At 42.4% G+C, this 23862-nt stretch overlaps 1 protein-coding gene across 3 annotated transcripts in view; it reads left to right on the top strand.

Annotated features, from left to right (window-relative positions):
* Positions 1-23862, top strand: part of LEKR1 (leucine, glutamate and lysine rich 1) — a 178025-nt gene that overhangs the window by 52957 nt on the left and 101206 nt on the right. For 2 of the 3 annotated variants that reach the window (XM_048864715.2, XM_048864714.2), the window contains exon 3: positions 11522-11736. In XM_048864715.2, the coding sequence (XP_048720672.2) occupies positions 11522-11736 (215 nt within the window). Of the gene's footprint in view, positions 1-9862; positions 10066-11521; positions 11737-23862 lie in introns of those variants that run through there. The other variant, XM_048864712.2, reaches the window with a different exon arrangement.

Here is a 23862-nt window from a genome sequence, read left to right as displayed (position 1 = left end):
GGTTGGTAAATAGCAATTTGTGCGGGTTTTTGTGACCACGTGGTATAAATATAGCAAAAGATATACACAAAGTGATTTTAAATCCTATGGTAGTTTTATGATTAACTGTTCTTCTTTATTCTCAGGCAGCAAATGTCTGAAAAAGTGGAAGTTGCATGAAATCTGAATATAATTCCACTTAAGACAAGCTGATTGCTTCAGTATATGTTTTAAATGAAACTCTTCAACCCATGGGACATTCTGTTTTTATTATTCCCCTATTTTTACTGTGTTCATATATACTCAAAATGTGCAAATAGTGCAATTTTCCAATGGGAAATTTTTAATAATTATTCTATGCAGTGCTATTGTAGCCATGTTACACAGAGCTCTCTGTAAACTCAAATGCTTGTCTCTCTCACCAACAGAATAAAATATATTACCTCACCCACCTTGTGTGTCTAATAATTATTCTGCCATTTACTTGTACACATGGCAAGCTGTGTTATTTTCCAACTAAATCCTTGCTTTAAAGTTGACTCACAATAACCTTTTTTTTTGTAGTCTCAGAGTACCTAAAATTGAGGCTTGCTTATAAATAGGACTGTACTGAAATTTGGCTTTGAATAAAGAATTGGATCAGTTTCAACAGAATACATATTCAAAGTTGAATAGTTAGGAGGAAACCTCTCTTTCTCCCTGTAGTCCTGGATGTGTGATCAGCTCAGTCATTTCTTTTTGTCTTGTAAGACTGGGGGAAATTCAGGGTTAGGAGAGAAGGGAACAGGAGAAAGTAGGGGTAATATGTCAGAAAAGGGAGTTAGAGTGACAGAGGGGAGGGGGGTGGAGAATTCAGATGAAGAAGAAAATAATACAGGGGAGAATAAAAAAGTCAGAAAGGAGAAAGAATTACAAAACATAGAACTTCAGGTTAGTAAAAGTTTGTTTTTCTGTTTATATCCATTGTTCAGCTTCTAATACAGTTTTGGATAAATATTGTTTTTTGCTGTTTGGCCAAATACTAAAACTAAACATTCAGTTACACCCCTGCTTGTAGCTTCAGGTCTTTATTTCATTTATGTCAGAATCTATCTAAACCTTTAAAAATCTCATAAAACAGGGGGACTTAGTTGCTGGCCTTTAAGATGAAAGGCCAATATTTCATTATTTTGTAACTGAATATTTCAAATGTAAGTGTTTAGCCCTGTGTTTAGCATTGGGGCACAAAGATCTGTTTCTAAATAAGTAGGTGAATAAGGAAAAAAGATTCAGGTGCATTGGATAGGTTATTTTTCATTTTTTATAAGTACTGAAACATGCAATTCCTGTACTATAGTAACTTTTGTCAGTGGAATCTAAAATATGGGCCAAAGTGGGCTGTATCCCAAGGATCATGTATCATGCTCCTTACAAGTTATTCAGACATCTAGAAATAATTTAAGGTTCCATTCTTGTCATTTCAGAAGCTACTAGCATGACTTATTCAGCTGACTAAGAACGGGTCAGACCACTAAAGCTTTCTTTCTCCTGAGTAATTTATGCTCCCCAGATGTCTACTGTATAGAGTCAGAGAGACATAATATGAATGGCTATCCATCTTGGTTCAGTTCTCCACTTGTCTTTGGTGGGCTAAAAGAAGTTCAGCATAGCCATGGAACACCATTAGTTTTTCAAAAAGTTAATACAGCTCAGAGCTGAATCTACTCCTAGAGATGCTATAGTGTAACAGCTGGAAATGCTGCCCTTCAAAATTATTTATACTTCACAAACTTCTTGTTATGCTTTCATAGTATCTGCTGTTATGTAGATCAGGTCCTTGGCACAGATTCCTATGGGTCAAATTTATCTCTGGTGTCAGCCCATTTTCAATGAATTTGGTGTTATGTTTTTTGTTTGTGATTTGTGCTACTTTGGCTCTTTTAATCTTCAAGAGCTCTCTCACGTATGTGGCTATCAGTGCACTTAGTACATTAATGTAAAGTTAAATAGAACATTTTTAATGTCCATTTATTGGCCATCTCTTGCCTTGATTGCTGTAATCTTTTCTTACCTCCCCTGATCTCCACCACTTTGCCCTCCAGTCTGTTGAAAACACCATGCTAAAGTCATCTCTCCTATAACTGCTTCAATCACAACTCCTCTTCCTTGATTAACTTAACTGGCTTACTGTCTTCTACCATGTCAGATTCAACCTCGCCATCCTTACTGCTGAGGCCCTGTATGGTCCTTTTCCCACTTACATCCATAGGTGCTGGAACTACAGGTGCTGGGGGTGCTGCTGCATCTCCTGGCTTGAAGTGGTTTCCATCATATACAGGGTTTACAGTTTGGTTCACTGGCTCTCAGCACCCCCACTGTACAAATTGTCCCAGCACCCCTGCTTACAGCTCTGATCTTTTCTCCTCCTACTCTTTTTACTCTGTTTCACCCAGTCTTCCTCCTATAGTACATTGGGGAGAGAGGGCAGCAGTCTCTTGAGCAGCTGTAGATAGTGAAAAGCACTGCGAATCACCACTGCCATCTGTGAATTCAGAAACATTGATGTATTAATATCACCTTAAGGTACTCTTATCTAATCAGTTTAACGATCTCAGGTCTTTATAGATTATCGTCATAATATTCCAGAAACCAAAAAAACCCTCTTCTCATTCTAAGTACTTCGTGTATAAGCAGTAAAAAGTTTTGTCTCTGAACTTTAAATTGTGATTAACATAACATGGCTGTGCTTGGTCCTCTTTTTGGCCAAGTGAAGCAAGGACCTACACTCAAATTGATAGCAATTTTTGGTCTGTCTGTATGGTGGTAACTTTTGAAAACCACATCTGGTCAATTCCAAAATTTCAAGGGAATAGTCAAGACTTCAATGGACAGAATGGTGTAGGCATCAGTTGGTAAAAATTGGAAAACTAAAAAATCCTGATTTCCACTGAAATCACCATTTGGTCATTCAGAATACAAGGGTGAGGGAGTGACCTAACAAAGATCTGTGGGAGGGGAGCAGAGTCACTCTGGGTACAAAGATGAGGAGCTGACCTCATTGGCCTAAGGGAGGGCAGCAGGGTCATGCTGGATATAAGGGTGAGGGAGTGACCTCAGGGTTAGAGTTTAGGGTGAGAATAGGATTAGTGGGCCCCTCACCCCCTTCCAGCCCAGCCCCTTCTTTCAGCTGAATTCCTCACCCCCAACTCTGGTCAGACCCCACATTCGGGCCTTTAATCTCCATTCTGGTTAGGTCCTATTGCAGCCAGGCTCCCTGCCCATCCACTCTGGTCTCTCTTAATTTGAGAGAAAATTGGGAAAACTGAAAAAGCCTGATTTTAGGGTTTAGGATGAGGGGTAGGTTGGGGCTAGGGAACAGGGGATATTGTTAGGGCACCAGAGAGCTTTCTTTGCCAGCAGCACTAAATGGGCACTCTGTGGTCCCAATTTTAGTGGAACTCAGGCTGCTAGAAGCTTCTCTGGGCCCCTCAAGAGGGCCTCTCAGGCCCATTCTGGCCAGGTGTGCTCCTACTCTACCAGCCTTCCACTCCAGACAGGCCCTCCCCCACACACTCTGATCAGAACTCTATTGATTTCGGTGAAAACTGGAAATCCAGAAAAGCCTGATTTTCACTAAAATCCAGATTTCCAGTTTTCACCAAAATCAACAGAGTTCAGACAAGAATGGGGGGCCCTGGAGCCCTGCCATAGTAGGACAGGGTCTTGGCTGAGTTTACGGATTGGCCTACATAAACAATGAAGTGTGCAACCCTCTAATATTATCAAACCTTTTAGTTTTGAAAACTAATTTTATTTGAGGTGAATGACTACTTTATACTTATCAGACACTATTTTGTAGCCTTAATATACTTGGGGCTTGTTGTCTCAATTAATTAAAGCCCTTTCCTATGTCATATCACAGAAGAAAATAATTACATTTGTTTAGGTTCGTAACTATCAGTAGCTGTTTATAATGGGGTTTTTCAAAGATAGTAGTATACATGATTCTTCTTACGTTCCAATTTAAAACTCAGTGACTTTATCAGCAGTCTAACAACATGATAGCAATGTCAGGAACAGTACAATGCTGTACACTTACCAGGGAAAGGCAGTCACAGTTCTTTTCTCTTACTGTTTAACTGATGCAGATGCACTTTAGTTCTAAACATTTTTTTTTCTAAAGACCCAATCCTGTTAGGCTGAATTCAAAGCAATTGAGGATGTTGAGCACTTAGCAAGATCAGGCCCTAAATTAGCTACATTTTCACTGACGAATCATGTGTTTTCATTGTACTCTAGACCAGGGGTTCTCAACCTTTTTCTTTCTGAAGCCCCCCCAACATGCTATAAAAACTCCATGGCCCACCTGTGCCACAATAACTGGTTTTCTGCATATAATAGCCAGGGCTGGCGGTAGAGGTTAGGTAGCAAGCAGGGGGGTACACTGATGTAAAATCCATTGATTTTAGTGCAAATTTTAGGTGCACAGAGAATGCAGGATCAGGCACTAAAAGTGCAACCTGACTTGAAGGAGTGTCACATTTTTACTTTATCTAGGAAAAATAAATTTTAGAACAAACTTTATTCATTAACTCAAAAAGGAGATTATTTTTAGTACTTCAGTTTAATATATCTGAAAAGCTCCCAACCATTTAATTCAATTAGTAAAACTGAAACAGATCTGTACTCAAGGGTCTGAACTGGAAATTTTAATGTGAGGGAGTTCTTTACACTGGGACAGAGTAAAGTGCCCATAATTGTTTATTTGAAAGACAGAAGTGGTGGTACTTCAAGAGAGCACAATGTTCTTTTTGGGATAACAACCCCCTCCTCCCTCTCCATAACAGCTCATGTTGTCCTTTTTCAATATAGTAATTTTAGTGCTTTGGAATCTTATGATATTTGTTCTGAATAACAGTTTCATATTTCCAAGCACAGATTGTAACTGCCAGGAAAAATAAACTTGATTTTTTAGTTTGTTCAGAGCCACTGTCATTTTATTCTGAGTCAAAATTAAGAGATAGGAAATAATGCCTGTCCTGGTAATCCCAGAGGAAATATCCCAAAATGTTGTTTTATCCAGTTACATTTAAAATGCAGCATGTTACTGAACCTTTAAATAGTGACTCTTTAGCTAATAATTTTTGACAAATTACTTGCCTTTTGATTAAATGCAATCTTTTTTTCTATTCAACCCCAGTTTTTAAAACATTACAAAATGTCCTTTCCGGCTCTTTTTGTGTGCGCACATGTGTTTGAACTTCTCTTTTTTCCTTTCCACCATCCTTAGCACAAGGGATTTATTTCTTTTAACTTAGGCTATGCTTGCAGTTTTTCTGATTTCTGATCTTTCTAAGTCATACTGCTTTATGATACCTTTGACCATAAGTAATTGAAACAAAGATAAAAAGCACGATGTGATCTCCCATATGCTCAGTCACTCTATTTTGCCTCTCCAGCTGTGGCCCCATCTTCCTTCTTCCATGTGCCTTTAAGATAATACGTATACTTTGTGCATAACTGCTCCCTTGAGCATCTCTCCTCTAACTCCAGCCTGGATATCCTCTAGTCAGGCCTGGATCTGCTCCAGACTGGTTCATACCCTTTTCACTCAAATGAAACTGCTCTCATCACGCTTGTTAGTGACTTTGTGTTCCATGAATTACAGATCCCCTTCCATATCCTCACTCTCCTTGAGCTTTCTGCTGCTTTTTGACACTGTAGGGCATATTATCTTTTTTGAAACTTTGTCCTCTTCTGGTTCTCCTACTGCCTCTTTGGTGGTTGATTGGTCAGTGTCTCCTTCAACAGATCGCCCTTCTCACTTTCTCGGGGGTCCCACACAGGCCCTCTCTGAGGTCTGGAGAGGACTGGGCCACTTCCAGCTTTTGAGGCTCCTAGCCGTAATAAAAATAAAAAATGATGACACATGAAAACAAAATAAGGCACCAAAAAAAAAACCAGAGTGAGACATAATTTAATTTTTTTTTTACAAATGCTTTTCTAGCCTTTTTCTGGGCAAAAAAATTATGTCTTTTACCAGATCACATATCTTATTTGCTTAAATTTGCATCTCTAAGCTGAGAGAGTGTATCACATTTTGGTCTGATAGGGATGCACATAAAAACAAGTTGCGAAACTTATCAAATGCCACAAAATTTACAAGTGTCTAATGGCCCTCCTGGATTCCCCCTCTGATTGGCTCTGGACACATGCGTCGATCTGAGGCCCACTTTTTCTCTGTCTACATCCTTTGTCTGGGTAATCTATCTATTCACATAGCTACAAATATCAGTTCTACCCTAATGACTCACAAATGCAACCTCTCCACTCCAGACCTTTCTCTCTTCACTTAATCCTGCAGTTTAGCTTTTCTCTCTGACATCTCTTTCTAGATATCTCACCATCAGTTTAAACTTAACATGGGCCATGTCTACACTACCCGCCGGATCGGCGGGTAGTGATCGATCTATCGGGGATTGATTTATCATGTCTAGTGTAGACACGATAAATCGATCCCCAATCGCTCTGCCGTTGACTCCGGAACTCCACCAGGTCAAGAAGCGGAAGTGGAGTTGACACGGGAGTGGTGGCCGTCGATCCCGTGCTGTGAGGACGCGAAGTAAGTGATTCTAAGTCAATCTAAGATACGTCGACTTCAGCTACGCTATTCTCGTAGCTGAAGTTGTGTATCTTAGATCGATCCCACCCCCAGTGTAGACCAGGCCATGGATAAAACTGAACTTTCTTTCCAAGCCCACCACACTCTCTCTCTCTCTCTGTTGGCAACGTTACTAAACTTCTTGTTACTGAGGCCTGCAACCTTTTTAGACTCTTATTTCTCTTGCTCTGCACATTCATGCTACATCCAGATCTTGCAGCTTCTTACTACACAAGATTTCTATGATCTGATCTTTTCTGTCTGTCCAAGTAACTAAATCAGTTCTCCAAGCCCTCTCCTAACTTGACTACTGTAATCACCTCCTTTGTGACCTTCCTGATACCCACATCACTCCCCTCCAGTCAATTCAGAATGCACTGTTAAAATAATCTTCCTATTGTTCTCACCATGTTGCCCCCGCCCCTCCCCTCTTTGAGTCTGTGACAGGGTATACCTACCCCATACCAGCCCCCAAAGGGTCTTTGCAGGCCGAGGAAGTCCCGCCCCTCTGGCTCTGCTGGGCATGCTCAGCCTGGAGGCAGAGTATGAAAGGAAGCAGCCCAACTAAGTCTGGGCAGGCTGTTGAAAGGGGGAGGATGCAGACTCTTGCCAGGGAGCTGCTATAGGCTGCGACTCCAACTACAGAGCCATGGCACGCAGAGTTCCAGATGGACTCCAGGCTGCCTGATGCCTCCAAGGACCATATTTTGAGGTCCACCAGGACCGCCTTTATTGGGTGACCCAGATGCCCCAGATGGGAGAAGAGCTCCACCAGCTGTTGATCCCCTGCCAGTTTCGACGGGATCTGTTATGGGTAGCCCATGCAGTGCCCTGGGCTGGGCATATGCGGTGTGAGAAGACTTTGCAATGAGTGGCGCTGAGATTCTTCTGGCCGGGTATATACCAGGAAGTGCGGGACTTTTGTGCCTCCTGCCCCAAGTGCCAGCGTGCTGGCCTTCGAGAGGATTGGCCTAGACTTGATGGGGCCTTTGGAGAAAAGTGCATCGGGGTTCCAGTATACCCTTGTGGTAGTCAACTATGCGACCCGATACCCGGAGGCTGTCTCGCTATGGACCACCATGGCCCCCGCCATAGCCACAGACCTCCTTAAGATTTTTGCCAGGGTAGGAATACCCAGAGAAATCTGGACAGACCGTGGAACGAATGTCTCATCCAAGCTGATGGCCAAATTGTCGTCTATTAAACATTCGAGCTCTCAGGACATCGGTCTATCACAAACAAACCGATGTGCTAGTTGAGAGGTTCAACGGAACCCTGAAGGCTATGCTTTGGAAATTCATGGACGACAACCCATGACAATAGGGTAAGTTTCTGCCTGCATTGCTGTTTGTCATGTGAGAGGTTCCCCAAGCCTCCATGGGATTCTCCCCATTTGAGCTCTTTTACGGGAGACAGCCAAGGGGAATCCTGGACCTGCTCCAAGAAACCTGGGAAGAACAGGAATCAAGGGTCATGAGGTCAGTGTCCTACATCCTGCATCTGCGAGAACGCCTCCAGCAGCTGGGAGAGTTTTCCTGGGAAAATTTGCTGCAGGTGCAGCACACCCAGGAACTCCAGTATAATCAGGGGGCCAAGCTATGGACTTTCAAGCCTGGGGTTAGGGTCTTGCTGCTATTGCCATCTTCAGAATCAAAACTGCTTGCTAAATGGCAGGGACCATTTGAGATTGTTTGGCGAATGGGGCCAGTAGACTGAGGTCTAGCTCCCTGGGCAACGAAAAGACCTTATGAGTATACCATGTAACCTTTTGAAAGTCTGGAAGGCGTGGGAGGGTCTGCTAATCGCCACTACCCCCCAGAACCCGAATTGGGGCCAGTGGACCTCCCGACCCAACACCAATCACAATGGGGCAAGCTCTGAACAACAAGCAAGGCTACAACAGTTGGTCCAGAGCTTCCCCTCCATTTTATCTTCCTACTCTGGATGGATGAGTATCACCAGCCATCAGATAGACACCGTGCCCGGACAGAAGGTCCGCAACCAACATCGCCCAAGTGCCAAGTTTTTATCAACGTTAGACTTGACCAAGGGGTACTGGCAAATATCCCTTACCCTGACATAATAAGAGAAGACAACCTTCCCTATGCCCTTTGTCTTATATCACTTCATCATCATGCCCTTCAGGCTAGATGGGGCGTGGCTGCATTCCAGCATTTAATGGACCAGCTGTTGCAGCCATACTGACAGTATGCAGCCGCATGTATTGATGACATAGTGATCTAGAGCGCAAGCTGGGAGGTACACCTACATCTCTCAGTGGTTCTACAAGCCCTGAAGGAAGCAGGACTCACAGCAAATTCCTCCAAGTTTTCCCTCGGGTGGAAGGAAATGACTTACTTGGGATATACGGTGGGGGCAGGACAACTCCATTCCCCGAGGTCCAGGCCCTAAGAGATTTCCCCGCTCCTACGACAAAAAGGAAGGTAAGGCAGTTCCTTGGCTTGGCAGGGTACGACTGGCGGTTCGTGCCAGACTTCGCCATGATCGTCACCCCCCCTCTCCGACCTCATGAAGAACTCCCGACCGCGGAATGTTCAATGGTTGGAGGATTGTGAGAGGGCCTTTCAGACCTTGAAGGAGCGACTTACCCAGGAGCCAGTCCTCTTCCACCCAGACTTCTCAAAACCATTCATTTTACAAACAGATGCTTCGGAACTGGGGTTGGGCTGCTCTCCTCTAACTTTCTTCTACTGCCTGCTTCCCTGAGCCACTTCCCCATAGCCCCAGCACCTTCTCTGCCCCTTTTTGTCAGGGCCCCAGTCTGGCAGTCGTCAGCCTAGAGCTCTCCCAACCTCTGCTGACCCTGCCCAGCACTGCTCTGTCTTAGGTGCTTCTCTCAGAACCAGTTCTTCTCACTTCGTTCTCCAGGGAGAAATTCTGCTGCTCTCTGCCCTGCAGCCTTCTCATAGGGCCCAGCCTGGCCCTGATAGGCTGCTTTCAAGCCTCCACTTGATTGGCTGAGGCTCTGCGCAGCCATTCTGGCTTGCTTTAACCCCTTCCATGCCGACGTGGGGCAGCTGCCCCACAACAGGAGGACAAGGGGGAAGGACCCCCGCTGGGTCCTGTCTCGAGGGGTAAGGTGTGTGACAGGGTGTACCTACTCCACACCAGCCCCGAAACGGTTAACTGTGCTTTGCAGGCTGAGGAAGTGCAGCCCCTGCCGGGTGTGCTCAGCTTGGAGGCAGAGTATAAAAGGAAGCAGCCCAATTCAATCTGGGCAGGATGCTGAAGGGGGAGGATGCAGGCTGCGGGCTCTCTCCGGGGAACTGCTACAGGCTCTGACTACAGAGCCATGGCACGCAGTGTTCCAGATGGACTCCAGGCTGCCTGACGAGCCTGCAGAAGAGACCTCGCCGGCAGGAGCTACTCCAGCTGAGGACCCCAAAGACCATGGGGAACTATGGAGAATTGCTGAGGGAGAAAGGGTAGGAAGCAGTCCAGGGGACTTAAACTCTTCTGTAGTGCGTGAACCAGGGAACCAGTCAGCGTGTTTCAGGAGGATCCCTGTTGACTGGGTGGTGAGCACCCCCACTATTGCCAGGGGCCTGGGTTGGGATTTAGAGGAGCAGGGAGGGCCACACCCTCCTAAATGGTGCCCCAGTTCCCCAATGGGCCAATAGATCACACAATCCCACAGAAGTGGGCTACTCTGACTCCGGCCATTAGGCCATGCTGTTCTGGTGGAAAGGCCGCTTATTGACTCTGGCCATTGGGCCACGCTGCCCTGAGCAGAAGGGCTGCTTATGGAACCTGGCCATTGGGCCAATTCAAAAAATCTGCTTTGTGTGTATATTCAGAACTAAAGTTGCTTATCTAACTGACAAAAGTAAGTTTTACCCCTGCATCAGAGAGACAACACCATTGTGTGTATGGGGGGGGGGGGGGAAATAGCAGAATTCTATTCTGGTTTACGTAGCATCAACATAATTGTAAAATATGTATGTTCCAGTTGAAGAAATTCTACTGTCCCTGATGAATGAGCCGGAAAGAATAAGCTGAGTTTGCAGGGCTATTGTTGGAAAAAAACATAATTGTACTGGAATTGATCTGGAAGTCTTGGAGAGACTAGAATGGAAAGCCCAGGGATAACTGACTAACCAAATATCTTGTATGTCTGAAAGCCTCACCACATTTCCCTGTGTGTTAGCTTTTCACCAAGCTTTGCTGAAAGTCTTGCAGTGTCTTGCCAGTTAACTCTGCCTCTCAGTTTAAGAAATGGTGGTTCAATCAGTTGTCTATTGTGTGCTGAATAATTTCTCTTTTGATGATGAATAACTTCACACCTGCCAAATCATATAGAGTTTCCATATGACACACATGCCATGTAAGCAGACCTAATGATGATCACTATTTTACTCATGGTTTTTGTGAACTCTGAATGTACTTTTGTAAGACTTGCTGGATTGTATCACTTCATTCACTTCCAGCTGTTCTTCTGGTCTGTTTAAGAGAAGATGAGTTGTTCGGAAACAGCACAGAGCAACACTATTCTGGCTCGGACAGTCTGAAAGTCCCACTAAGAATTAGCTTTCTAAAATACAAACTGGGTGTTTTTCTTTATTTTGAACTGTTTCCCCAGAAAATATACTTCAGAGAGTCCATCTTCTCTTTTGGGGACACCTGGGTATGTATGGTACATTAACAAGTCCAGGCACCTTGTAAGGATTCCAATAGGCAGAACTACTGGGTTATAGTTTGATTTAATTTTGCTAATATAGCAAATATTTTAGTTATTATATGGTAAATCAATAAATAGACTTCTGATCATCAATAATCCTTGTGGTAATCATTTAAAATTAGTCCTGTTTTAGATTTGTTCAGTTTGCTAATTAGTTTCAATACATTTCTTTAAAGCATTCTGATGACTAGTTCTTTTTCTAGATGTCCCAGGATGAGACGGTGTGTAAATATTGTGGAGTCAGCTATCTGATCCTTCACGAGTTTAAGCTGATGGAAGACAAAGTAAAAGCAATGGAAAAGGAGATGAAGTTTTATGAAGGAAGCGTAGAGCGGGAAAAAAGACTTCAAGCACAACTACAGTGTCTTAGTCAAGACTTTGAACAGTGCACGGCTGAGAGTGAATCAAAAACAGAAAGGTTGGAACATGATATTTGTCCTTATATTTTTTCATATTAACACTCTCATCAATGTAGTTGAAAGGATGGTTTCAGAATGGCTTTCCTTCCAGAATCAACCTGAATCAAGTGTAGTTCATACCTGAATACATTTTAGTATTTTAATTTAAATCATAGTTTGAAGCATTCCTTAGAATCAAATATTTACTACCTGAATAGTTTAGAGCCAGTCAACAAATTTAAGTGAAAGAAAGGTCAGATTATTTCAGAGAAAGCTATTGACAAAGATGGAAAATACCTTTATTACTGGAGTCATAATTTATCTAAAATTGTTCAAATCAAATTTAGACTATTATGGTTGACAGAATAAGGATTTTACATTTCTGAAATGTGTACTTACTGCCTTACAATAGGTACAATAATCTGCTAAAGAAAAAACAGAAACCTTGCACTGAAAAGCTTACAGTTCAGTTTCCAAAAAGAATTATTTAGAGCACTGAAACTGATGTGAAATTGGTTAGTACTATATGTGTGTAGTTTTGAAAGGGCTTCTAAGTTCTTATTTCTAAGTCCTACTTGGGAACCCATCTTACAAACATTTACTGCCATGCAAAATGCAAGTTATATTGCGGTAGTCCCATTAACGTAGTGGGAGTTTTGCCTTCATAGGAACTACAGTAGATTGGCAGTACCAAATGCATAAATATTTCATTTACTATATTTTATCTGTTGATTGATTTTGCTTAGTGCCTACATTCATCATCATAGCAGTAATAAAACTGGAGAACCAAATTAACAAGTTCATTCAGTCAGACAGTTATTCTCAAAAAGGAAGAAAAAGTCTTTTTACATTAAAGGGCATAATCAACTTGAATTCTAGACAATTTAAAAACATTAGTTACAAGTAGTTTCAGGTACACCCACTGAGTCCTCTTCCCTCAGTTTTTATGGTTCTACTGTCACTTTTTTTTTTTAAAGAGGTCTTTCTCTTCCTTGTGACTATGTGAAAACCTAACAAGCAACAGGAGAAGCAGGGAAATTTGACTCTACATCTAGTTCTGCAACATGTGTTGTTTTCACTATGTTTTAAATATCTGTCAGCGCTGTACCACTCTCCAGTATTAAACTGATATGAAATGGCTTTAAACTGATGGTCTTGGGTGCAGTGATCAAGAGTTATAAATGTTTCCTTTCTCAATTAATACAAATAGGTGAGTCTGCATTTTCTTCTACCTATTTATCAGCAAGTATTATTTTAAAGCTGAAACCAGAAGCATTAGTTATGAAATTCTGTCCTTTTCCTGGGCCCACAGTGTAGCTTTGGTTGTTGCATCTGCAAACTGATTATTTAATATTGCACCATATATGTCAGCTTAGTTTTTGGAAGACAGGAGAAAGCTAAACGTGGAAATTGTGTTTTTAAAAAAGCCTTTTCCTACTTCTGTTCCTGCCTTCATCCTTCTTACTTTTTCTCCCACTATTTGTTTGTCCTTTTTTCTACCTTTCACCCACACTAACTATAAATATTTTTTCAGATCTAAGTTCCTAATTATGCATTTTATAGTAGTCCATCTTGGATATTTGTTGGTGATGATATAAAGAACTTGGTTTGGTATGGAACTTGTTTGTTATCGTCATTATAAACGAGTTTCCACAATATGTTGATTTCTTTTTATTTGATACTGTAGGGTTGTTGGAGATGTACTATATTTCACCTTCTATTGTGGATATGCCATTACATGTTTTTTGGTGATCCATCATGACACTAGCAGATTTCTTACCAAAATAATAGTGTACCTCCACTACCATCTTTTGTAAAAGAAATTCAGTATTTTTTGGCTTCTCCGAGCCCAAAAAGTTTTGAGGAGCTTTTCTCTCCTTTCTCTCCTTTCTCTCCATTATTTTCTCTCATTTTTCTGCTTCTCTAACCAGACTTCACTCTATATTCTGTACCATTTCTTGTGCCCGCATTTTCTGTGCTCTTATTTGAACCAGTATGTATTTTCCGGTTGTAGGTTTAGAATATGATTCTAATCTAAACAGTACCATTTTGTTTTTTAATTAGCAATAATGTGGTGTTTGTGAAAGGTGAGTATGTGTTGCTGATTTCGCTAGACACTGAAGTCCTCTGACCACGTAATAGTATGGCATGAGCAGCAGCACTGAAAGCTTCCCTGCAATGCCTTACCACCCTACATTGGCACTGTTCTGGAGAGACCATCTTTAGGGGTGAAAGAGTGGTTGTAAGTCTTTGTCCAGCCACTCATCAGCCTAATTCTAAAGACTGTCAGTTGTGGTGTTAGCTTTTGTGAAATGGACTGAAACTGCTAACTCATTACACATTGAGCATTAACAAGCCCTATGATAGTAATAACTTTCATTTAGAATTCACCTGGAATGTCTTAGAAACACTAGAGAAGAAACACTGAATTGCACTAGTGGCCTACAGGGAAAGCACTCCGTCATCCTTTAACAGTCTTGTGAGCCACGCAAGGAGACTAATAATTTAACATGACTGTAACATTTGAGATTGAGTTAGAGAACATCTTCAGCAGTCATTGCCAATAAATCTTTACTCCTATAATATGTATGGCCACTCAGAGTTACATAATACACTGTCTGTAGCCCTTTCCGCTTATTGCAGTGTTTTTGATATTTTTTTCCATTCTGGGCTCAGAGCTTGGAATAAAGAAGAAATAGATTCTCTGTTTTCTTTGGTTCAAAAACCCTTTTTAGAAGCGTGCATTTGCTTCTAATTGTTTTTACAGCCCTGAGCATCAGTTACACAGTGAATAACGGTAACATTCAGTGTATTAGCAGATGATGTAGCAGCACATTCTTCTTGCTTAGAGCTGTTTGCTAGGGGTGAACTAAATTTTCCATTTATCAGTATTTTTGTGACAAAGCTTGAACAGTTAATGAAAATTTCACCAATGCATTTTTCCTCCCGGAGGCTTTGCCCATACTATAGGCTTGATTCAAAGCCCACTGGAGTCAAAGGTTATGTCTACACTTGAAGCTGGGGGCAGACAGGCCATTCATCTGGTTTTAAGCTGGATAGTCCTCTTTTTCTATGATTTGTCCCTTCTCCAGTTCAAAACCAGATGTGGTTTTGTCCAGTATCACCGAAGGGGGATGCCATTTTGAAAAGCACGCCGCTCCACACCTGCAGGCATGACTTTTCTGCATCTTCACACCAGCAGGGGGGTGGGGTGCTTTCAAAATGTGTGCGAGGTCGCACTGTGTGTGCAAGGTCACGCTGGTGGGGGTGGGCCCATTCCCTTCCCAGAAGTACTGAAATGTCCAGTATTTTGAGGATGTGGCAGTGGCCATTCTAGCTGGGGGTGTGCTTCTCAGCTCAAGTAGACATACTTATGCTAGCTCTGATTGAGCTAGCGTGCTAAAAATAATAGTGTAGCTGCAGTAGCACGGGGAGCAACAAGCAGTGGCCTGAGTCTGGGAGGCTTTGTACTTAGGGCAGCTAGCCCTATGCTGCTGCTCACTGCTACCATGGCTGCACTACTATTTTTAGCATTCTAGTTCCAAGTGTAGGAGTAGCAAAAGGAAGTTTTCCCATTGACTTAATGGGGTTTTGATCCAGCTGTATTTGAATAATAAAAATAAATAAGCTATTGTGCCTCGTTAAGTACCTTTTCTAAGTATCCCGGCTCATTGCTGCTGCCGTATTAAGTTGTTACATTTACTGACCACTCAGTGCATTGCCATGGTCCTGGTTTTTGCATGGGTGAGATGGGGCTGGCTAGAGAGTGAGGTTTCATCAGTGGCCAAAAATGCCTTTTTTAATTTGTGGTTGGCCAAGAGACTGGATGTGTTTCTCTCAGATACAGACCCCATTCCTTTTTTCCTTTTAGATTAGACTACTGTGAGTTGCTCTACCTGTTGGTAACGCAGAGTGGGGCTGGGTTGCGCCCCCTCCCTACCCACTGTGGGGGCTGGCTTGGGCCTTGCCATACACCCTCCCAAATGTTCCTCCATGCCCCTCTAGGGAGGTGTGTCCCACAGCTTGGGGACCACTTCCATAGAGAGAGCCATATAAGTACCTAGATCAGGGGTGCGCAATAATTTTTGCAGGGGGGCCACTCCATGAATTTTGGTAAGTCATCACGGGCTGCACATTTCTACTATATTAATGGAGGGTGCAGAGTCTGGGAGGGAGTTTGGTTACAGGATGGGGTTCTGCCTGGGGCAGGGGGTTAGGGTGTGGGAGCAGGTGCAAGGTGACGGCTCTGGCCGGGAGGTGCTTACCATTGGAGGCTCCTGGCTGGTGGCGCAGCAGGTCTCAGGCAATGGATGGCTCACTCTGGAACAGTTATTCCATACTGACATTGGTCCATTGTGGTTACATGTCTGTTTTCAACAGGGAGTATTGCTGGCATATGTATTCCTTTCTGCTTCCATCAAGAGTTACTGTATAGGAGCAGTGATAAAAATATTCCTTTGAAATCACTGTATGACTTTTAGTAAATACCATAAGATAGTGGCCTGAGGAAACGAATAATGAAAGATACTATTATTCAAAACTAGGCATAAAGATTACGACATAGGGAGAGTGTGGGATTTGTAAATTAAATCTAATGGAGACCTCTTCTTGTGTGTGAGTGAGCTGTATATCTTCATATTTGCATAATGATTTAGAGTTCAGTGGTCTGTTTATATTGAAGCATGGCATATTCTGTATTATGCTGACATGGTGGGATATAACTAGAGACACTGAACAATCTTTTTTTTCAGAAATTATGATATGGTAGATGGTCTTTCATTCTGATTAAATGGAATTTCCAGTTAACAGAATATTCCTTTTTAATGATAATACTGCTGTCTAGTGAGCTGCAGAATTATAATGAGCTCATCAGATTACCAAACAGTCCTATGGAGATGGGAAGAGGCACTATGTCTAATGTGAAAGGATCTAAGCCTGCTGTTTACCCAGTGGCAAGGGCAGCCATGAGAAGTCCAGTATAGCAGCTCAGCATGGATGGAATACGTTTAACAGGTGGTGTGCGAAGTATTTCTTATATTTCTTATTTGTATGATCACTAAAGGGAGACTTAGAGCTGCTATTAGAGAAGCAAACAGACAAAACTAGCCCAAGACTGAGATTAAATTCAAAGGCCTATCATCAGTAAATTGTCAGAGCCCTAATTAAACAGAATTATCAACAGAATTGTCATCCTGATTAATAGCAGTCTTTACTGTTAAATAAGTATAACTAGGTTTGTCAGTTGGTTCTCTGAGAGATACATTCTGGGTACCCACCAACCTGTGTGTAACATGTGTGTATTTTGGTATCTGCAGTTGTGTATACTAATACTGTTTGTTAAAAATTTGGTACAAGGCAATTCTTTGTGCTGCATTAGTTTATGTACGTTTAAACTACACAGTGTGATATAGTGACTTAACATGCCACGTCATGTTGCTTTACCAAGCTAATCAGTATCCTTTTAACCTAAAAGTAGTGGGTATTTTTCCAGTATTTGTAGTTTGGTGTGAATGGCAGATATTCTGCTTTTGTCAAGTTCCAGAGGTAACCTAATATAACATGTCCCATGCAATAAATCACATGGTGATACATCATAACTGATGTAATGTAACAGGATGCAGTGTACCTATAATAAATAAGAAATAGTGAATCAGAAAAGTAGTGAATAACAAGAGCAAACATGTATTATAGGAGTTGTTTGAATATTTGTCTCTGGTGATATGCAGTTACTTTGGTCAACAATTGCCTACTATCAGCATGTCTGACTACATTTTTAAACAGTGTTTAACCTCTTATGTTTGTCTCATTATTTATTCCTCTGTATGTCTTCTGTGTTCTGAATTGTTCTTACTTTAGATACGTAGAGTACTTCTTCCTCTTATAATATCTTCTTGGTATATCTGAACCGGAAAATCTCTGTTTACGACTGAAGTTTTAATCCTGACTAACACTGAGAAGACATTTGTGTGAATTGACCTAAAGCTGAAGGATCTAGCACTGTGCATAAGTTATTTGTAACATTTCATCTGATATGAGTGTATCAGGAATGAATTTTGTGAGTAACTTATTCCATACACATTATGGATGGGTCATAAATAGGAAACTCTCTGGCTACATGGACATGTGATTTTACATGTCGTATCTTACTAAGATGCTGATGGAAGATTCAGCACTCAGGAATGTCTTGCAAATTTGCATTTTGTTTACTTAGCTGCATGCCACAAAATGCTGTAGTCCTTATTGCTTTCTTTTTGGAATCCATTTTCTTGATGACCATAATCCTGGCTTAAGAGAGAGTCCATTACAATGTTTCATGATACATGCATGGCCTTATTATATCTATGATATTTTTGTCATGTATGTTGTCTGCCATCATCCTCATGGAATATAATTAGGTTATCTAGACACCTCTGGCTGGCAAAACATAATAGTGCGTCATATGATACTATAACTAGTTTTTGACTTGGACAAACTTTATATGGAGCTGAGATAATGAGGTGTTTATAGGGATGATGGCATACATGGAAAGTACATTCTGTGGACTAAAAGTAGTGGACCTGTCTAGCCAGATCTGAAGGGGCAACAGCATGTTGGGGGCAAAAGCTGTCCCATAGTAAATGAAAAGCAAACAAAAAAAGTCAGGATACAATAAATCCTGCTGCCCTTGTAAAATGCAGAGCTAGTCTGAAATTTTTCACTTGTATGCTGTTCTGAAGGGTAGGATTTTGGACCTTAGAGTACTGCATATGTTTGTACTTATCTAGTATTTGGAAAAAACTTGTAGTTGAAATTAAATTAAATTCCCCCATAGGAAACGATCATGAAAACAACTTTGTTTGATAAATTTGGCAATGTTTTCTTATTTTGTAAATCAGGGTCTAAAATTTGCAGCCCGCGGGCCATCTGCGGCCCGTGAACCTCTCCAATGTGGCACGCGGGGCTCCAGCAGTTTTGGGCCCCACCTCCCCCCCAGGTGATTTACAACGGCCTGGGGTCCCGGCAGTGCAGAAGAGCTGAGCAGCGTCTGCCTGCTCGCTCCATGTGTCTGCCGGCCCATCCCTGCAGCCCCGGGGCGGGAAGGGGCTGTGCCTCCACATGCTGCCCCCACCCTAAGCACCCCTGCGGCCAATGGGAAGCTGCGGGGTCGGTGCCTGGGGGCAGCAGTGTGTGGAGGCCCCCTGCCCCACCTTGGAGCCCCAGGTAAGTGCTGCACCCTCCGACCTCCCTCCCAGAGCCTGCACCCCCTCCCCACACACCCCCTCCTGCCCCCAAACTCCCTCCCAGAGCCTGCAACCCAACTCCCTCCTCCTGCACCGCCACCACCTGCCCCAGCCCAGAGCCTGCACCCAGCACCCAAACTCCATCCCAGAGCCTGTACCCCAGATCCCCTCCCCCACCCAAACTCCCTCCCAGACCCAACCTCTCACCTCTCCTGCCCCCAAACTCCCTCCCAGAGCCTGCACCAGCACCCAAACTCCCAGAGCCTGCACCCCAATCCCCTACCCCAGACTTCCCCAACCCAAACTCCCTCCTAGAGCCTTAGGCAGGTGTGGGGTGGAGTTTTTGGGGGGGTGGAGTTTTGGGGGGCGGGTTCTGGGCGGCATGAGTGACATTACTGGCTCGCTGGGAGGATTTGAGGACTGGCAGTGGCCCTTAGATAAACTGAGTTTGAGACCCCTGTTGTAGATGTGTTGCATTATCAACATTCTGTGCTTGTTTACGTTCAATAAGGTAAAATTTTGCTTGTTTTGAAATTAGAACCTTAAGCCCCTATACTTTTCTATTCAGTTTTACAAATAATTTTTGGTTTCATTAAATTATTTCCATTGTATCCCTTTTTATGCTAGCATATTTTAAATGAGAAAAAGTAAGACCAAGAAAAACATGCTTGCTGTTGGCAGCAGGTGTTTGAGATCTTATATTGATACTTTTCGCAGAAGGTATAAAGAGTTTATGAAGCAGACTCACCATACTGGGCCCTGAGGATCCTGCATACATCTGTTGTGTTCAGGCAAAATGAATGTCCCACTAGACTTTTACTTGGCCTCTGTAATTTCTCAACCTCCTCTAGTGTCTCTCATAAAAATGAGGCCACCGTTTGGTCCTTAATCTTTACAAAATCATGAACTATGCCAAATCATAGCAATTTGTGTATTATATTCTTCATCTTTATATCAACCTGTGGATTACTAGCCAAAAGGTTTGTCCTACTTAATGCCAGTGCTTGAATTGTATCCTGGGTGTGGAGTTTTGGAGTGGGATGGTTGAAGTTTTCCAGAAGTTCAAGACCAACAGCAGTTTGAAGGCTAAAAGTAAAAGGACAGGTTTCACACTTAGTGTATCTCTCCCTGAGTTTAATGAAAGCAGCTCACAATTCTTTTGGGGAAGACTCTGCCTTCTCCTCTGTGGCTGTGGAGAGCCTTCCTGCAGCAGGATTTAAGATACAGCAAGCTAAGGCCTTTTTACTTCTGAATGAGAGCATCCACACAGGCGTTTAATGTGCTTTCATGTATCCAAATTAAAGTCACACCTTTTAGTTGATTATCTTAACTTTCCTGAGTGTCCCTATGTAGACAAGCCCTGTTAGAGTTTGTCAGAGAATATATCCTGACTACATGCCAGTTCTCTTTAAAAAGATACTGATACCTTATAGAGAGCTTTGGAATATATTATATTGGTTGCTCCCGTAGCGCATAATTTTCTGGGTTTGTGTTCTTTATTACAAGGTAATTTATCTGCAGTTAGCTTGCTCTTGTTTGCTTCTGCTTCTTATCCCCCCAGTAGTCCTCTGTTTTAAATGTCATATTTCAGCATTGAGAAAATGACTGAGTCAGAGGACTGTGCTGTTAAGTAGGAATAAGAGGCAGATGGACTCCTATTTCCTTGCCACCACAATTAAGAATAAAGAACAAGGCATGAGAAATGTATTAAAAAAAGCAGAATTGTTTCTAAATGGAATGCCTTGTTGAAAAACAGTTGTGTAAGAAACAGAGTCATTGACTGAAGTTTAAAATATGTCTTAGAAAATATACTCAGCTGTTTCTGTCATGCCTTCGAGTCGTATATGGGGAAACATGAGAAGAGTTCCACATCTTTTACTAGGGTAGAGAGCCTCACTGATTGACAAAATACTATAATCACCACTGTAATATATTTGTTCGCATTGCATTGATGTGTATCACTTGGTACATAAAAAGGAATAATTTCATAAAGTAAATGAGAGTTCTGCAATGTGATACAGATGTTTCATGTGGGTGTTGGAATTTAGCATGTGGGCGCTCCTTAAAGGCTCAATTGTGAAAGACAAATAGATATATTATTTTGCCAAGAGGTGGCACATGGATATTGAATTCAATGAGCACATGTGTTTTGCACAGATCAATTGCCAACAGAACGAAGCAGTGTGGTGCCCCCTTTTCTTTGTAGAGGGAGTGAGCATGTGCTCAGTGCTATAATTTTTCAGGGCCTTTATTCATACAATTTTACTTCATTCTGAAAGCTGAGGCTAAGAGGAGAAGTGCACAATAGTTATATTATATTATATTTGGAGAAAAGGTATATTTGTTTAGAAGAGGTATGGAATTAACTAAGAAATAGTGTATTTGACTCTTTTTAATGAATCAGTAATATGTGCCAATTTAATAGTGCATATTATTTTAATTAATCAGATCATAGCTTTATTAAATACAGTAATAGCATTGGGGTACTATACCAGCCAGCAGAAAACCAGAAAATGGTTTCATATAACAGGGGTTTTTTTGTATGGGTTTTTTTAATATTTGCAAAATAATAATCTGTGAATTCTGTTACAGGTGATGGTACAGATGGTCTCTGCTTGTCTCTGTTGTTGCTCTCCGAGAGAAATTCAGGCCTTGTGCTGGCCCTCTGCACAAGGCTAATGGGGTTTAAATGGGATTTATGTGATGCCAAGGCCTTGTGTTAGTCCTCTGGGTTGAATTAGGGGCACTTTCATACTTATGAAAATCACAGACAAGAGTTAGATGAGTTCCAGGAAGGGGATAAATTAACACAATGTCCTGGATAGTACTAGGAAGATGATGCCCTCTCTCTCTGACTACTAGATTGACTCTTCAAGCTAGGAAGAGGTATGCTTAATTGACAAAATTAAACATTCAGTTCTAATGTTAGTAAATGAGCAGAACTGATTCATAGGTCCTGCCCTTCAAAACTGATAACCTCTAGTCCAGAGGTGTGCAAACTACTGCCTGCAGGCCACATCCGGCCTGCGGGACCATCCTGCCCAGCCCTTGAGCTCCCCACTGGGGAGGCTAGCCTCTGGCCCCTTCTCCACTATCTCCCCCCTCCCCCCCGCAGTAACGCCACTGCGCAGGCAGTGCTCTGGGCGGCGGGGCTGCGCGCTTCTGCAGGTCAGCGGCAGCGTGTCTGTCTCCGGCCAGGTGGCACTGCTGCCAGACATGCTGCTCTGAGGGGCACAGTAAGGGGAACGGGGCGAGAGGTCCCGGGGGGCAGTCAGGGAGCAGGGGGTGGTTGGATAGGTGTGGGAGTCCTGGGGGGCCTGTCAGGGGGCGGTTGGGTAGGGACGAGGTTCGGGGCAGGGGGCAGTCAGGGGATGGGGAGTGGGGGGGGGTTGGATAGGTGTGGGAGTCCCGGGGGACCTGTTGGGGGTGGGGGTGTGGATAGGGGGCGGGGCAGTCAGGGGACAGGGAACAGGGAGGGTTGGATGGGTGGGGGGCTCTGAGGGAGGCAGTCAGGGGGCAGGAAGTGAAGTGTGAGGGGTCGGATAGGGGGCGGGGGCCAGGCTGTTTGGGAAGGCACAGCCTTCTCTACCGGGCCCTCCATACAGTTTTGCAACCCTAATGTGGCCCTCGGGCCAAAAAGTTTGCCCACCCCTGCTCTTGTCTTTAAGGATTTATTCCTCTGTTCAAAAAGGGCTCTGAAGGGTCTAACCTACTTCTCTCCCAAGCTGATTTCCAGCAGTGTGTTTGTTCATCCAAAAGCAGATGTGTTTAGTAACTTTATCTGGGTCAGACAAAAGGCATTATTTAGAAGAGATGAAAAACAACTGTCAATGGAAAGTGGAAAGAGTCATGTTAATCTGCAGGAGAACAATTTTGCTTCCTTCCTTACTAAAAATATTAATTAAAAATAATATTTTAAACTCTTTTTTTCATAATTTTGACATCTGAGAATTGTCCCACATACTGCAGAAGATTAATGGGTGGAGAAATGGTTAACTACCCTCTAGGTGTTTGAGCAAGTAGTGCTCTTTGAATCTATTTAAAGTAATTTTGAGAGGAATGTATATTTTAGTATAAGGTAGAAGGGAATTTTTCCTACTTGAAAAATGTAACCTTAGAAAAGTGCATTCTATCTATAAAATTGATACAGTGATACCTATCACACTGTGGTGTTGTAAGGCTTGCTTACTTAATATATGTAAAGTGCTTTGAGACCCTTGGAAGAGGGTCAAGTGAAGTGCAAAGTATTATTCACATTCATGTTCAATTACTATAAATTGTGTGTTTTTTAATCTCAGTCTATGTCCTGTTTTACTGATTGGCTGAAGGGGGCTTGCACAAGCATCTAGCTGATTGCTTTTGGGCCCTGTTGTGGAAATTCTTAGCTTTCATCAAAATGAAAAGTTTCTAGCCATCCTTTCTTGCTAAGATAGCCTTAGAGAAGTAAATGAATTGTTCGCTGCAGTTGGCATCAACAAGCAGCTAAGCATTTTCAGCAGGAAGCTGGAGTGGGGAAGACCTAAAAATTCCCTTGACATATACTTAAAAGTGAAATGAGTCAATTAAGTTTAGGATATAACTTCTCCCAAATTCTTAGACCAGTCTTGTGTATAGAGGTATGAAAATGATGACCAGGATTAGTTATACTGTGTATATTGAAGCAAGCAGTTTTGAAGATCTAACTAGAAATGCTACAGCTCTCCTTGTTAAAACTCAGATTTAAAAATGCCTTTTTCCCTAATCTTGACAAACTCAGAATTGGATGAAAGTTTTAACACCTTTAGCTTGATTTTAAACAGTGTCTGTATTAGTGGTAAGTAAGGTTTTCAACTGAATTAAGCTAGCTCAGTTGAGCTAACTTAATTAGAAAAAAGGCACCATTTTCCTAGTCTACACGAGGACTCTGAGGCTAGGATTGCTCACTCA

Source organism: Caretta caretta, chromosome 9 (assembly GCF_965140235.1).
Source record: "Caretta caretta isolate rCarCar2 chromosome 9, rCarCar1.hap1, whole genome shotgun sequence".
Lineage (NCBI taxonomy): Eukaryota > Metazoa > Chordata > Testudines > Cheloniidae > Caretta > Caretta caretta.
The sequence above is the reverse complement of the archived record's forward strand: the minus strand, read 5'-3'. Positions and strand labels throughout refer to the sequence as shown.